At 39.4% G+C, this 17,946-nt stretch overlaps 1 protein-coding gene across 5 annotated transcripts in view; it reads right to left on the bottom strand.

The window, feature by feature from the left end:
* Utrn (utrophin) overlaps positions 1-17,946 on the bottom strand; it is a 506,130-nt gene that overhangs the window by 249,057 nt on the left and 239,127 nt on the right. For all 5 annotated transcript variants that reach the window (XM_075948903.1, XM_075948906.1, XM_075948904.1 and 2 more), the window contains 4 exons: positions 15,444-15,649; positions 12,874-12,991; positions 8,963-9,168; positions 6,431-6,585 (listed from right to left, as the gene is read on the bottom strand). In XM_075948903.1, coding sequence (XP_075805018.1) covers positions 6,431-6,585; positions 8,963-9,168; positions 12,874-12,991; positions 15,444-15,649 — 685 coding nt within the window. The remainder of the gene's footprint in view (positions 1-6,430; positions 6,586-8,962; positions 9,169-12,873; positions 12,992-15,443; positions 15,650-17,946) is intronic.

Raw genomic sequence — 17,946 nt, 5'->3', positions numbered from 1 at the left:
GACCTGGTTGAAGGTGGGCGGTCCTTGGACTTCCCACTTGGAACCCTGATTGCTCTTCGAGCTGATGAGGGAGGGGAACTTGATCAGGGGAGGGGGAAGGAAATGGGAGGCGGTGGCGGGGAGGAGGCAGAAATCCTTAATAAATAAATAAACTTAAAAATAAATAAATAAATAAATAAGTAAGTAAATAGATGAATAAATAGGCCGGGCGGTGGTGGCGCATGCCTTTAATCCCAGCACTTGGGAGGCAGAGGTAGGCGGATCTCTGTGAGTTCGAGACCAGCCTGGTCTACAAGAGCTAGTTCCAGGACAGGCTCCAAAACCACAGAGAAACCCTGTCTCGAAAATAAATAAATAAATAAATAAATAAATAAATAAATGAATGAAGATCACAGGTCATGGTTATCATACAAAATTTATGCAGTACTTGAGAATCGGAACCCAGGACTCTATGTATAGTAGACAAGCCCTCTAACAACAGAGCTACATCCCCAGCCCACAGACTCAATTTTCAGAGTTCATAAAACATCTGCCAATCCTTGTAATCTACATCCAGTCCACATGTATTAATGAAAAAGACAGTATCATCTCAAAAGAAGAACATAAAGTTATTCCGCTCATTGGTTTGAACTGTATATAGGGCTTCTCCCATCAAAGAGCAGACTTTAAAGTTTTCTACCCTTTTCTTCCCAGGATTGTTAGATTTGTGCTTTAGCACAAAGCACTTGACTACAACATAAATTAAGCAAGCATGATGATTTCACTAACCAAGATAATTGGATTTTTAGAGAAGTTTCATCTGCTAATAAAGACTGAGTGTATCACTAATGCATCCATTAAGGCAGATAATCCAGCACTTTATCATTGGGATCAGTAGAAACCATTCAGAATGACAAACAAGCAGCCACAGGCTTCACTTTGTGCACATCAACCACACAAAGCACACAACGTGTGAGAGCTTGCAAGAAAGACACAGCAGCATGGCGGTAGTCTAGGCGACATATTTTGGAGAATAGACCAGACACCGAAAACTTTAATATGTGACTTTTAATGTCACAGTAATCATATGCATCAGACATGGTCTCTGTTTTAGAGCCAGGGAAAGCGAAAGTCAGTGAGATGACATAGGCTTTGCTCAGGGTTCCCACAGATGACAGATGCATATGGTGGGACTTTAACCAAGGACTGTCAGATACCTCATCCCAGGCTCTCTGTTCCTTCTGTACCATCCTGGAAATGCCTTAAAATAAGCAGAGGGGAACAGGACCTTGTGGAGTAAGGACAAGGAGAGATTCCATAGTTATAATAGCTGATTCCATTTACAATCCTTCAGCATGGATAATTCTATGTATATTCATATACATGCCTATATACATCAATATATATACACATACATATATGCATATATGTATGTGTATATACACACATATCTATGCAGAGCCTAAAAGTAGAGATAAACACCATTCAGACTCAATTAGGCATCTACACTCCAGAATTTGCTAAAAATTGACTATTACTAAACCAAATCCTAAAATGCTTTGAAATCTAAATATATACATATTTATATCTATATATTTAGATTACTAACATGATGCCACAGTGGAAAAATATGTTTTATTTCTTAAAACTACTTAACACACTATATAAATTATCTTCAGATAGCAAGTACAAGGTACATATGAAATTTTATTAATTAATTACAGTACTGGAATGATACAAGACCGCAGACATGCTACACCCCCCAACTTACAAGGAACATATAAAACACAATAAATTTCATGTTTAGATTTGAGCTTCATCTCCTATATCTGCCCTACATGTCTCCAAATTCAAACCACATCTAGCCCCAAGCATTTCAGATAAGGGATACTTAGCTTTGTACAAACACATTTCAACTATCTAAATTTGCCAGAAAGAATTACAGAACTGCCATTAAAAAGCAAAGCGCAAAAAAAAAAACCTAAGAATTTTTGTGCATTAGAAAATGAATGTATCTATATCACAGATTATCTTCAGGGAGGTTAAGGGAAGCAATCAAACATATTAATACTGCTAGGAAGCCATTCACACTGAGCTACATAAAGACTATAAGAAATACCCTCAAAAAAGAAGAGAAAAGAAAAGAAAAGAAAAAAAGACCCACACATCAAAGGACAGCTTTATGTTATTGGGATTTTGACACTGAAGATAAAGGAACGAGGGCCTTTAAGTGTTGATTTCAATTCATACCAAACATTGCCACTGCAAGCCGAGATTAAACTTCACACATTACAGTCACTAACATTATTGCCTATGCAAGTGCAACACCCTTCACCTCTGCAGAATTCTGCTGACAATGATATGTATTCAGAATATAGCTATGAAGTGAGAGAAAGCGACAACAAAAGCCTGTCGGGGCCATCGGAGTGGCACGGTCCTGAACTGGAGGTTGCTAGATCAGCCACAGAAGCTCTCATATCTTCCATCTCATCTGCTCTCTACACACAGAGCAGATAAGAAGCGGTAAATAGAATCACAGACAGATCTGAGGAGCCAGGGCACAGAGCGAGCATTCACTACCAATAGCTGACATTCTGATAACAAAGAAGAAAAATTAAACCCTTGCTAAAGAAAAAGCCTGGCTATATAAGCAAAAGGGCCCGAATTCTAATCCCAGCTGTGTTGAACAAGCTGTGTGACCCTGAGGAACTGTTTACCATCTCTGTGCTTCCATTTACAGCCAATGTAATGCTGATTAAGACTCTTCCAGTCTCTTAAGACTTGTGGGAGACTTATAGGAGAGTGGTGTTGGTGTGTAGTGCTTACCACAGGGAAAGACAATGAGAGGACACCCTGATCTACACACTAACACCATGGAGGACACTCACAAGAGACGGTAACTCCTTAAAATTTCCAGCCATGCTTCAGAATGGAGAGCATGGCTAGTACTGCCACCCTTTAGTCTTAACAAGTATCATTTGTCTGTTCTGCATGACTTTGAACACAGCATTTGACTTCATTGAACCTGGGAGTGTGAGGTTAGCCCACTGGTTCTCAAAGGAGGTGGTAAGTGGATCTAACCCCAGAGCAGGGGTAGAAAAACTTACTCCTTTTCTGTCTGACTCTAAAGCTTAAATGTATGAAATGCAGGCAGAGAGTATATTCCGCTGTTAATAAAAAGTTCAAAGATGACGAGGAAGACTGAAAGTTTGATCCTAGCCTGAGCTACATGGCAAGTTCATCTATGTTAGTAAAACTCTGCCTCCGAAATAATCCATTAATTAATTAAAATTTCAGGGTAGGGGAGCATCTTCTGGGAGATAATATTAAAAGTCAAAAACACTGGCCTAAAGTGGCTGTGAAACCTCTCAGTCTGTCTTTATAGCAACAATGTCAAGAACCCAAAAGAAGGCTAATATAACCTTCTACCTTGCTTGAGAAAGTAAGGAAAGGTTTATATATCCTGAGAGATGTCTATTTAGGATAAAGATTTGAAACACACAGAATTTCAATATAGAAGCCCTAGCCTTCACTAGGGAAGGAACTTCTGAGCCACAGTTTTGCTGTATTTCCCCAACAGTATAAATACCATTATTATCTAAATCATGTCTAAATACTAATGTGACTTCTTTCTAAAATAACATAGAACGAGAATAAAGCAGAACCAGTCCTTGCAACTACAACAGAACTGGGGCTCTGCGGCCATCTCCACTTTGAGGAAGGAAAGATGACCTTGGAATAGAATTCATTTTTCATCGTCTACTCCATCTAATTTCACTGCAGCCGTGGGTTATCTGACGGTATCTACAAGGTAAAGGCAAGAAAAGCCTTAAACAAAGCAGACTGCACATCCCAAAGTGAGTGGTCAACTTTTCTGTGTATGTGAAGGGGGAGGTTGTTTATAATAAAAACAAAGACATTTCTTACTCATGAAATTTCTGCTCACAGATAAAACAGCTTCAAGAACTATCTCACTCACTGCTGTTTTCAGTTCACCTTCCTCCCCATCTTAGTTACGAGGTCATCCAAACCATGTGTCATAGTGTGAGAACACTATGCTGCTAAACATATCAAGATTACAGCCATTCAGCTTCAACTTTTCACAAAGTTGTGTGTTTGTCGAGGCCTCTCTCTGGAACCTGAGTATATATCTAACACACATGCATGCCCATGCTCTCCCCTTGTAGTCTAGCACTCATGCATGCCCATGCTCTCCTCTTGTAGTCTAACATACACACATGTTCATGTTCTCCCATCATAGTCTAACATACACACATGTTCATGTTCTCTCATCATAGTCTAACATACACACATGTTCATGTTCTCCCATCATAGTCTAACATACACACATGTTCATGTTCTCCCATCATAGTCTAACATACACACATGTTCATGCTCTCCCATCATAGTCTAACATACACACATGACATGTTCATGTTCCCCCATCATAGTCTAACATACACACATGTTCATGCTCTCCCATCATAGTCTAACATGCACACATGTTCATGCTCTCCCATCATAGTCTAACATACACACATGACATGTTCATGTTCTCCCATCATAGTCTGACATACACACATGTTCATGTTCTCCCATCATAGTCTAACATACACACATGACATGTTCCTGTTCTCCCATCATAGTCTAACATACACACATGTTCATGTTCTCCCATCATAGTCTAACATACACACATGACATGTTCCTGTTCTCCCATCATAGTCTAACATACACACATGTTCATGTTCTCCCATCATAGTCTAACATACACACATGTTCATGTTCTCCCATCATAGTCTAACATACACACATGTTCATGTTCTCCCATCATAGTCTAACATACACACATGTTCATGCTCTCCCATCATAGTCTAACATACACACATGTTCATGTTCTCCCATCAGAGCCTAACAAATATGCATGCCCATGCTCTCCTCTTGTAGTCTAACATACACACATGTTCATGCTCTCCCATCATAGTCTAACATACACACATGACATGTTCATGTTCTCCCATCATAGCCTAACACACATGCATGCTCATGCTCTCCCCTTGTAGTCTAACACACATGCACGCCCATGCTCTCCCTCAAAGTCAAACTCACATGCATGTTCCTGTTCTCCCCTTGTAGTCTAACATACACACATGTTCATGTTCTCTCATCATAGTCTAACATACACACATGTTCATGTTCTCTCATCATAGTCTAACATACACACATGTTCATGCTCTCCCATCATAGTCTAACATACACACATGTTCATGTTCTCCCATCATAGTCTAACACACATGCATGCTCATGCTCTTCCTTTATAATCTTCTCCACAGAGTTTGCAGAACCACTATAAAAGCTAACTAAAAATGACACCTAGAAGTCCATCTAGGTGGGTTCAGTGCTTTGCACCAAGCCTAAAAACCTAAGTTCAGTCTTCAGAATACATGCGGTAGATTGTGAGAACCAACTTCTCTACATTGTGCTCTGACTTCTACACCAATGCAGGAGCACCCATGAGTACACACACACACAAAGACACACACACACACACACACACACACACACACACACACAGAGAGAGAGAGAGAGAGAGAGAGAGAGAGAGAGAGAGAGAGAAACAAATCTAGAGACAAAAGTTTTTCCATGTTGTTACCAAAAAATTATTGAAATAACTACATCACAAAGCATTCTGATATCAAATTCATCCACTGAAAAATAAGCATAGTTTGATATCAAAATTATTTCCAGAAAATCGTAATAGCCTAGAAAAGATGTTTGGGAAACCATAATTTCACTTATATACAGGCACTACCAGTATGATGTATAAAATAAATACTTTTTAACCGATGATGGACATAAACATGCAATCAGAAAAAATGCTAACTACTACTTATGCTTTCTCACACCCTACAAGATGAATCTCTCTTACAAGCACGTGTTGTTTCAGGTTGTTCTAGGCATGCTGCCTAGACAACAAGGATGGGGAAAAAAGACAATAAATTAACCAAAACTCTGCACTTAGATTATTTCAGAGGTCAGGTGGTAAATCGAGATGTCTGCTCCTCATCTGAGGATAGCCCAGCAAAATATCACATGCTATTATAGTAGCAATTAATACTAATACCAGCCTGAAGTAGTTACAACTACCTGTGTTCCATAGCAGAGAACTGCAAAATCTATTCTAAATAATACAAAGTGGCATAAGAAATTTTTAAAAAATTACTAGCAAGGTTTATTTAAAGAAAAATGCATTGCACGATTTTAAAGATGTATACAAATACACACACTGTATAATAATGTGTACTTTGTTCATCATAATTTAAAAGTAGAAAAAAATAGTAAAATACACTTCTAATAATTAGCATATTTAGTCTGTTTCCATGAGAAAGCCAAGGAAATTGGATTCTCAAGTAAGCAATGCACATGCTCCTGCCATGGCTTTTTAAGTTACCTTTGTTTGAGATTGATCCATGATGTTTTCAAGTACTCGGTGGTTTCTTTCACATTCCTTGTATCATCGCTACTGTATTCTTCCAGAAGTTTCTGCAGGACGTTATCAAATGCCATGATGACACCATCACCGGAACCCAGTTCTTGAAGCAACAGCTAAGGTGTAAGTTGAGGCATAGCTGTTAGTACTTGTCACTCAGAAACTAGTAATAAACAACGCTGGTATTCCTGGGAAGTTTTAACACATTTTAGACACAAAAATCACAAGAAGAAAGCAAATAAGAGGACAAAGTCTCCAGTTTATTATTTTGAATTGAATCAGACTAATTCTAGAGTAGCGGAAGGAAGGAAGGAAGGAAGGAAGGAAGGAAGGAAGGAAGGAAGGAAGGAAGAAAGGAAGGAAGGAAGGAAATGCCTGAGGAGGGTTGGAAAGCTGGCTCAGCATGCACTGTTCTTGAAGACCTAAGTTTTGTTCCTAGCACCCACACTGGGTCAGCTAAAAATTGCTTGGAACTCCAGCTTCCGGAGGAAGACACTCTCTTTTGACTTCCACAGCCACCTACACTCATGTGCACATGCCCACTCTCCCTAACACACATATACACATACTTAAAAATAATTAAAATAAATCTTTAAAAGAAAAATTGCCTCAGAAATCAGGTACAAAGAACCAGATAGTAAAAGATGAACCATTTGACTTCATTCTGTCTTCCTCAAGCCATTTGACAGTTTCAATTTTTATGTTGTTGTTATTGTATATCAGATTCTCAGAAAACATGAATCATATTAGAATAAGCTGAATTTTGTATGTGTTTTGAGAGATGTCAGCAATTTCCATGGTGGAAATCCTCTGTCCCTTGCCCCTGGATCACTCTGTACCTTAACCGTGAATCACTCTGCCTCTTACCCTTTGATCACCCTGTCTTTTACACCTGGATCACTCTGAGTGTTTGCAAAGACAACAGTTCGAATGGATCAAGATTTGTTAGGCATTTGCCTCAATGTCATTACAGACACTCAGGGTACCACAGGCAGCAGCTGCCATCACAGTTTCTCAGCCCTGGAAAGAGTCTCTCAATCGATCAAGATACTTCCATGAAATCCAAATGACAGCTGAAAGTTCCTGTAATGCTTTTTGTAGCCATTGTAAAAATCAAAATAAATGTCCACCTGAAGGTTTCAGAAGAAACACATCACATGTTCGCTCGGGTAGCAGAGCACAAATGCACAGTAAGTGTGAAAGACTGCTCCCAACCCCTCCCCCTCTGTGAATACCAAATCTACACACGCCCCTTAGATGAAACGGCATACCGTGTGCACAAAAACCTGTGCCCATCCTCCAGTATACCGCAAATCTCCCCGAAGTTACCCGTATTGCTTTAAACAGTGGTTCTCACCCTGTGGTCTGTGACCCCTTTGGGTGGTGTCTAATGACCCTTTCACAGGAGTTGCATATCAGATATTTACATCACTAGTCATAACAGTAACAAAATTACAGTTATGAAGCAGCAACAAAAATAATCCTATGGCTGGGAGGGGTCACCATAACTTGAGGAACTGTATTAAAGGGTCACAGCATTAGGAAGGTTGAGAACCACTGGCTGTTAAAACAACATCAGTGCTTCGTAATTTAGTTGTCATAATAATGTGTTCACAGAATAATGGCAAGCGAACAAAAAAAAAACTGTATTCAGTTTAAAATCTGTAGGCATGGATATTGAAGATGTAATGGCCAAGTGCATTCTGGGTATGAGGATGGGAACACTGGTGACCGTGTTTTAATTGTATTCCTCTAGTCATATGTACAAAAGCTTTGCTATTACTTTGGGACAATCAACAAGAACCATAAGCATATAGAGTAATTCAGAAACTAATAGAGTTGGCCAGTTGGATTTTAAATTATACCCATGAGAAATGCTCTTGTGTAGAGATTTAAAGCATTATTTCCAGGTTTTCAATTTGTTTCCTGCATTTTCTAGATTACTATGTTCTTCCTAAACACACATATTCATTTCAGGCTATCTAAAGAGAAAATACAATGTTACACCAAAGTGTAACCATGCGTCCAACACAAGAAATGTTCGATGATTGTAGTAGAAAATTTTTAAATGACATGCTTTAAATCACAATTGTTCAATTTTCTCAACACTATAATGAAGTTGATCACAAAATTGATCACTACTTGCTGCTACAGATAAAATATAGACATTAGAGAAACCACACTTATGACATAACTTGCACACTACAGAAGTAGTCAAATAAAATAATCTCCAGAGTAAGCAAAAAAAAGGTCATTGAATGGGATTTCCTTTATAAATGTTAATTATGACTCTAATTGCATAAATGCGTGCTTCTGTTTGCCATATCTTTAGACAGCTTCCCTAAAGAACAAAAACTTTGTGATTCAATCACTATACATCTCAACATGTATGTCTAAGAACATGGGAAAATATGGGAGGCCATATATAGTTAACAATATAAGAAAAGTAATCTTAACAAATGACACCACCAAAAATTATCCAATGCGTCTTACTTGATTATCGGAAACCTGTTTGCTCAGTGGATCGCGCCGGGCCTGCTGAAGCATGTAGAAGCGAGCCTCATATTTTCTCATGAGCTCTTCGGTCTCTTCCCTGTGGTCATCCCACTGCAGGCTGTCGACCACCATGTCCTCCAGCTGCTGCCTCCTCAGCTCCACCCCATGCTGTGTGCTCTCCCACTGGGTCTTCACCTTTTCCACTGGGGCGCAGGAGAAAAAGAAACTCTCAGAAGTGACTTTCAGGGGGAGGAAAATAACTGGTTCTAAATTTGTTATGAATAGGTCTAGAAACAGACAGAGGGCAACGTGAGAAACACATCTTAAAGAGGCTCTAAAGTGTGCCTGCCACAATTTTATGTATATATTATTATATATTATATAGTTAGTAATGCTATTCAACTAGATAGATAGATAGATAGATAGATAGATAGATAGATAGATAGATAGATAGATAGATAGACAGACAGACAGGCAGAGAGATACACACATACATACATACATATAAGAGAGAGGCTGGAAAGATGGCTCAGCAAGTATGTGCAATGTATAATAATACATATTATACATTTATATAGCACACCACAATGTATTATATATACATATATTTAATATACTACATATTATACATTGTAGTATGCTATATAAATACATAGATAAAAATAGAAGATAGATAGATAGATAGATAGATAGATAGATAGATAGATAGATAGATAGATAGATAGATGGCTTTGTATCCCATGTTGGCTCCAACTTGAGATTCTACTGACTCAGCTTCCTGAGTGCTGAGATTATTAGCACAAGCCACCAGGCCCAGCTCACCAACTTTCCTTCCTTCAGTGCTGGGCTCAACCCAGGGTGTTTTACACACAATGATAATTTTACTACTGGGCTACATCTACACCTCTTCTAAATTGTTTTATCTATGTAAGTCAGAGCCTGCGTATATCTCCTAGTCTAGCCTTGAACTTGTAATTCCCCTGCCTCAGTATCTCAAGTAGCTTGATACAGGCCTGTGACACCTCATCCAGACATTTTTCTAAAACTATTCCTGGGGGGGGGATTTGAATACCATTAATATTAATGTGCTAATCATCTAATAACAAAAATATCTACCGAACTAATAAAAATTAAAGACAGTTCCCTAGTTTCTGTAGTCACATAATTTGCTTTGACAATGGCAATACCTAATGGTGCTCTATGATAACACTTAACACAGAGGCACAGTCTCCATCTGCCTGCAGTGGAGAGTCTCTCAGGAAAGAGCACTTTTTAGATTTGCTCTGCTCGGGCATGAGGTCTTTCTGGCAGGCAATATTTTCTATATTTTCAAGCTCAACAGAAACACTGAGAATAAGAAATTACAAATTCTGCATACCTGTGAGCTCACAGTCATAAAATTTCTTCCTGGCATTTTACCTTCCTATCCCCACTACTATTTCTCCTCTTTCTCCCACTCTTGCTTCCTCTGTATCTGTCTCTGTGTCTTTTTTCCTTACCTTCTCTCCTTTCCCTCTCCAAGAATCCTACTCTATCCTCTCTTTCTTATCATTTTTATTTTTAAATCTTGGATCTAAAAAAAGAAAGATTTACGGAAATTTAAACTTTTGGTTCGTCACTACAGGGAAAGTTCATGATGGTAAGCTGAAATATCAATAAATAAAAGTTCTACATATCAGCCCATAGATGGCAAAAAACGAGGGGCAGTGATGCTCCAGACAAGAGACAACCGCAAGGGCTGAGAAGATCAAGCCCTAGAAAAAACTTAACTACAAGACAAGACTCCAATCAGGGAGCTGGAGTGATGGCTCGGCAGTTGCTGCTCCTGCAAAAGACTCAGGTTCGGTTCCCAAAACCCAAATGGAGGCTCACACTACCTCTTACTCCTTCGAAGAGATCCAGCGCCGCACTGTGTCCTCCACGGGTACCAACATACATTTGATGCACACATTTCCATGTTGTACATACTATCGGCTTAGAGTTGTTCAGAAGGCTAAAGGACTTTCATGTCATAAACTCTATTAAACTGCTCAATGAGTTATAATTTTTAAAAATTATCCAATGAGATATGTTTTATGTTACGTTGCTTTAATGATGTAAAGAAATTGCTGAAGGTTTTAACTCAAGGAACAGGAAGATAAAACTATGGTGATACTCTAGTTTTCGGTTAAAAACTCACATAAAGTACTTATTGCCAATTCTATTACTGATACAGCTCATTAATTTGAACAAATTCGAGATAAAGTATCGAACAAATTCTCTTATTCATTGTAAATGATGAACACAAGTTACTATAAGTGACACATAAGCTGATAAGGGCTCTTTATATACAGTAAGTAATGATGAAGACGAGATGGGTAAGGGAGGGAAAGTGGGGGAGAGATGAGGAGAAAGAGAAGAAGGAGGATATAGAAATCAGAGACAGAAATAAGTGGGGGAGGGAAGATGGAAATAATAATAATTAATAATAATAATAATGAGAGGTGGGCTCTAGCTCAGCCAAGAAAGCACTTTCCTAGCGTGCAGAAAATCCTAGGCTCATGCAGAAACACTAGGAAAGTTTGACACAGTGATGCCAGCCAGCAGTCCTAGAGCCCAGGAAGTGGAGGTAGCATAATTATAAATTAAAGGTAAGTTTGAGTCCAATTTGTGCCTTTTAAAAGATCTATTAAAGTAAGCCCCGATAAGATGATTATCATAAAGCAAAATGGAAGGCTGCTGGAAAAGGTTTAGGGCCAGGAACAGAGCTCTCCCACCAGGAGAGAGAGGACAGAGCTCTCCCGAGTCCCCCATTGTACAAGATCCATAATCAATTAGTGAACAAACTCAGGAAACTTGACACAGAGTGTCTCTTTGAGTAGAAATGAGTTACTGAAATTTCCCAGCATCTCCTTTAGTAACCACACTGTTCCATTTATTTTGAAACAGAAAGCATCTACCATGCCTATAGCTGACTTCCTTCCCTCAAGAAAAATTCAACTTTGCTCACCCAGTCTATATTCTCATATGTATTTACTGAGTTTTTGAAGTCCACCTAATGGGAGGCCCAGAGGCCAAGTCTGCGCATGGGAGAGAAAATGAATGGAGCTAAGAGATCTACAGTGGATTAATGGGGAACGAGGCTGTAGCAGGAAGGAAAGAGAAGAAACGGGGTCCACTGGGGAACACCGGCGAGTAGGCAGGAGACACGAAGAGGGTGACATGTTAGCTGCTGAGTAATTTCTCCAGTGGAGAAGAGACCAAAATGGAAACAAAGAAACAAAGCAGACAAAGTGTGAATAGAAGGAAACGGGCAGAAGCGCCAGGAGCTTTGAACCATGATCCAGAGCGGGCAGGGATCTGCAGGGCACAGGGACAGAGGAAAAAGAAAATGAAGGCCACCAGACACCATTCCTGAGAATCCAGACTTGGTTCTGTGTGCTAAACAAACATAGAACCTTAACTCAACCACTAATTTCAAACAGGGACATTTCTCTGCAAATATTTCATATGTTCATTTTATTGGTTGTTTAATTATCCTGTTAACTAAGGCATCCCTACATGAAGCCAGTCACAAAGCATGTACGGAGTGAATTCGGAGGGAAGTGTAGAAGAAATGGTGACACCTAGCTTCAGTGAGTGGAGAGAAATGGCAGAATGGATTTGTGTGACTAGGAGCTTGGCTAGCTTTGTTCCAGCAGATGTCTTTAAAAAAACACTAACATAAGAGAAAAAAATATGTATAAGAGTTCAGAAGAGAGGTATGTGGAGGCTTTCAAAAAATGAAAAGAGAGAGAACTATTTCCTCCTAAACAAAGAGTATCAGTTACCAAATAACAATCTCCAGCAGAGTAATCTTTGAAGATGTGTGTGAACATTAAGGAGAGTGGCTGATATTCTATAGAATATATGGGTTTTTTTAAACTTACGTTTTTCTGTGATTGCTGTTCTCACATCTGAACTGGAAGCTTTGTTTTTCAAATTTTGTGCCAATGTAAATACATAATCAAGTTGAGGATGGCGCTGTTCTAAATCAGCCTTTGTGATCTGGCAAGAGACAAGTTGGAGGGGGATTAAGGCATCATACAGCAAGTCCCTAACTGCAAACAAGTTTGGAGGTAGCAGCTGGAAGTTTTCTTCTCTAAAAGGCAACCAAGTATCGGCAATGCATCAGAGGAAGAGTACTTGATCTGAAGTCACAGGCCTTGAGTTCAAATCTCAGATTTTCCAGAAAGCAACGGAGTAACCAAGAGAGGAAACCGCCCTTCCCATGTTGCCCCTAGCTCAGTTACATCTTCTAAGGAAATTAAATCAAGGCACGCTCCCTGAAAATGCTCTGAAAACATTAGCGATTATTGCTGCTGACTCCTTGTGTCCCTGTTCAATATCAGATATGAATACACATAAGGATCCCCCCCAGAACAGCAGCTCTCAATCTGTGGGTCATGACCCCTATGGCAAACCTCTGTCTCCAAAAACATTTATATTATGATTCATAACAGTAGCAAAATAGCTATTCTGTTATGAAGTAGCAACAAAAAATAATTTTATGGTTGGGGTCACCACAACGTGAGGAACTGTATTAAAGGGTCTCAGCACTGGGAAGGTTGAGAACCACTGCCCTATAAAGATGAAGGCGGCATATTAGAAAAGCAATAGTTACAGTAACTGCAAATGAATCAACTATAAAATGAGCCACCCCTTCTTCATGGACTATGTGTCTTAGTTGATAAATAAGACAGGGACTCAGAATTCCAGTAAGAGTCTATTTTAATTATAGAGCAAATAAATACCATGAAGATTAGAAAACACAGCTCGTAGTACAAACAGCAAGTGAGAGGATTTGCTCAGCCATCTTGCTATGAGCTCACTAATTCTGTAGGTCTCACACGCTCCTCCAGGGACAAGCACTCCCAAAGTAATGACTCAAGCTTCACTTCTAGATCCCAGGGCTTGATTCTACGAAGGCTGCCGACTTCCTTCCCTCGGCACGACAAATTCAAAACTAAGTTACTCAAACGCTCATTTGTGCTCCACTTTCCTCCTTTCCATTTCCTCTGTTTGGAAGCAGCAGCATCTCAGCCCCTCACAAAGGGCTCTTTTCCTTGATTTAAGCATCTCTTGCCTACCATCCATCCTCACCTTCTACTAAAGCAAAGCATTGTTATCAGCGGCTCCCAGCCACAATTCAGAAAACAAAAAGAAATGGGGAGTGATGCTTGCCAGCTGCTTATAGACTCTTGGAGTCCACAGGGCTTTACGCAGCTTTGCGAGCCCCTTCTCAAAGAATTAAGTTGCTTTTCCAAAGCATCACTTCCAAGAAAAAAGAAAAGAAAAAAAAACTCTTGCACAAAACATTGATAAAGTTCCCTATCAAACTCAAGCTGTCTGTCTGTGATACACAACGGCATTCACATTTTATCTCAAAAGCCCACCTCCAACGCATGGCTATTGAAGCATCCCGCCCACTCCTCAGCCTGTCTCCTCTAACAGGTGGCTGACAACCCTTGTAACACTTACTAGAAACTTCTTTGCCAGAGAAACATGTCTGTTTGATGTGCTTACCTCCTTGACCTCTTATAGCAAAGGTTAGCAACTTTCTGATGCTGCAAACTCTTTAACACAGTCCTCATGCTGCGGTTACAACCCAACCATAAAATTATTACTGTTGTTTCTTCATAATTGCCATTTAGCTACTATGATGAATCTTGATGTAAATAAATGATACGCAAGATATCTGATATGCGACCACTGTGAAAGATAGAGGGGTCGCAACCCACATGTCGAGAACCACAGTCTTAGACACGTGGAGCTCTTGGAAACATGGGAATAAATCAGTGCCGATGTCACCAAGTTGTTATGAGGTAATACATGCGAAAATAAGAAAATGTTCATCCCACGTTAAGCACTTAGTAGACGTTAGGAATAGCTATTATTTTATTGTGTATTTCTATTTAGAATATTTCTTTCAGTGTTGCTCTATAAAGATAATATACTAAATATGGAAAAACAATTTTCCAAGTTGCTGCTTGGTGGACAATGTTCATTAAGAGAAAAAAAATGCACATATATATGTGCTGTGTATTTTTTCTCTTAATGAAAATATATATAATTAGAAGACATTCATTTCTAAGAAGATATATATATATCTTATATATATAGTCAGAAGACATTCTAAGGTCAGAAGTAAATGAACTTATTATAAAATCAGAAAGAAAAACATACTTTTAGAAATTATCCTATACTATACTGGGCATTAAATGGAAGAGCAGTTTACAGATAAGCTATGCCCAGCTGTATGGCAACAGTATTGGAGAGTTTTACACCTAGTCCTCAGTTCTGTTTGAACAACATGAGCTAAGAGAAGAAAAGTTTTTTCTTTGGCCCTGCCTGGCAGAGAAGGAATATTTTAAATCTCCTTTCCTCAGAATTTAGGATAAACAAATGAGATCCAAGGTGAGGGGGATTGCCTTGGCAAGCCTTTCCATTCTGCACCTACTTTCATCCGGGAAACTGTCTTATTGATCTCTGCCACGTCTCCCACAGTGACAATGTTGGACTTCAGCATTTGGTCGATCAATACCAGCCAGTCGGCCAGCTCTGTGATGGTTTTATCCAGATCAGCGGGAACTGAGATCTCTGGGGCTCGCAGAGGCATATCCGAAGCAGATGATACTAGCACCACCTTTTGGACATTGGGGTGAGCTGAAATAAGGATGTAACGAAACAGAAATAGTCAACAGGATGTGATGACTGTGATATGTATGCACTGGCATGCATACATGTGTGTGTGTGTTTAAGTCAAATTTTGTTTCTCTAAGAAGCTCTTGTTTTTCATGTTGAAATGCCATGGCTTGAAATAACCACGTGTATTTATTTGATAGCCATACATCCAATACAACATAGAGCCTCACAGAGTTCCAGGCCGTCAATAATGCACATATTATCAATACTAACCCAAAACCAAACCAGCAAATAAACACACAAAGCACGACAAAATTAGAAGCATGATTTCATTGGGTCAAGAGATCTTATTCAATTATAAAGCCAATTTATTCTTGATCTTTTTGTTCTTTTTCATTTATGTTATCACATGTGCATATTTCGTTCTCTCTCTCTCTCTCTCTCTCTCTCTCTCTCTCTCTCTCTCTCTCTCTCTCTGACACAGGGTCTCAAAGTGTAGCTCTAGCTAGCATAGAATTCATTATGTAGACCAGGTTGGCCTCAAACTCAAGAGATTCACCTTACTCTGCCTTCTGGAATTAAAGGCCTGCAGTACCACACCTGGGCTGCATTATCTCATTCTTAACAAACCATTACATGAATACCTATATGAGAATCCATGCATGTGTTCACTGACTTTTACAACATGCCTCCATTCAGCTGAACCTGTAGACATCTCCTGAAATCTGTACTTTAACAAAGGGCCTAAAAGAAAAGTCGTTTTGTGTATAGTGTTTCCACATTGTCATCCTCTAACTTAGCAGAGATTTCCCAAAGTAGAATTACTGGATCAGACAACATTTCATCTCCTGGCCAAAACAGAATTCACATATCCAGCACCTGGCTGAATACCCTACATCTACATCAACAGGGCTCCATCTTGGTGCCCACAAATGCACACCTGCATCCATTATTTTAATTAGTAATAAAGGTATTTTTATGCTTCCGAACCAAATGTGGTACGCTAAGTAACTGTAGGCTTGTTTGTTTTTAAATCTGTCTCCTTATCCATCCAGATGAAAAAATAACCACTCGTCTCCGCAAGAAAACAATGCAATTGCCTGGCTTTTGGTTAGTTCTATTTTATTTCCGAGGTCTGTACGTCCTCTCTCCTGCCCCTCCTCCCTGGCTCCTGCTTTGTAAACACTTAAATCTTAGCCACCATATGAAAACAAGGTCATGGTGGGGAGGGCAATCCTCTTAGGACTTTTTTATTTTTATTTACTATTGTTGTCTGTGTGTGCGGAGGTGCCAGGGTGGCTTCTAGGCTCTCACATTTCATAGGAAGCACTATTATCTGCACCATGATCTCACACAGCCTCCCAAAAGTCAAGTATAAACTGCTTGTCTCCTCCAAAGATTTGATAAATGACTCTTACTCTTTGTTTTAGGATTTTTGCTTTTTGTTTATGTGTGTGAATGTTTTGACATGTGTATGGATGTTTTACTTGGATACATGTCTATGCATCATGTGTGTGCCTGATGTGCACAGAAGCCAGAAGAGACCGTCAGATACCCCAGGAACTGGGTTACTGACAGTTGTGAGCTGCCATAAAGGTGGTGGGAATTGAACCCAGATCCTCTGGAAAAACAGTCAGTGTTCTTAACCACTAAGCCATCTCTCCAATCGCTTGCTTTTGTTTCTTAATGAAGAGAAGTTAACGGTTACATTGCTCTAGTGTCAATATGAGATGTAGTTAAAGTAATACCTACATCTACCCTGAAACTACTTCAAATTCAGTACAATTCTAATAAAACCCTAACTGGTACGTATGCAGCTTGGCAAAATCATAGATGCAAATGTCTAGTTGTGCCATAAGAAAGATACACACACACACACACACACACACACACACACACACACACACTAAGTCTTAAAAGAAATATTTGTGCAAGGAAATATGATCTGCCAGCGATTTAGTTGTACTTTTGACCAATGGTAACCACCTCCCTATATAATAAACTCAAAAATTCAATGAATGAACAGGATTAAAGAGCCACAGGGCACACAAGACAAAGAGACCTGACCTTGGAGGTGACAACATTCCAGAAGGGTGCTAAAGAATTTATTGTTCATCAAACAGTGCAACCTGATAGCTAGCATGGGGAAAGGATGTGACAGAATTTAACTTCATGTGCGTAAAGAGAAATCAGTTGCACTGAAATCAAGGAATTAAGATGCAAAAGAATATATTTGATTCCGGCACATGTGTGTGTGTGCGCACACACACACACACACACACACACACACACACACACACACACACACAAAAGACAGG

The sequence above is a fragment of the Microtus pennsylvanicus genome, chromosome 1 (assembly GCF_037038515.1).
Source record: "Microtus pennsylvanicus isolate mMicPen1 chromosome 1, mMicPen1.hap1, whole genome shotgun sequence".
Taxonomy (NCBI): domain Eukaryota; kingdom Metazoa; phylum Chordata; class Mammalia; order Rodentia; family Cricetidae; genus Microtus; species Microtus pennsylvanicus.
This window is presented reverse-complemented; position numbering and strand designations above follow the sequence as displayed.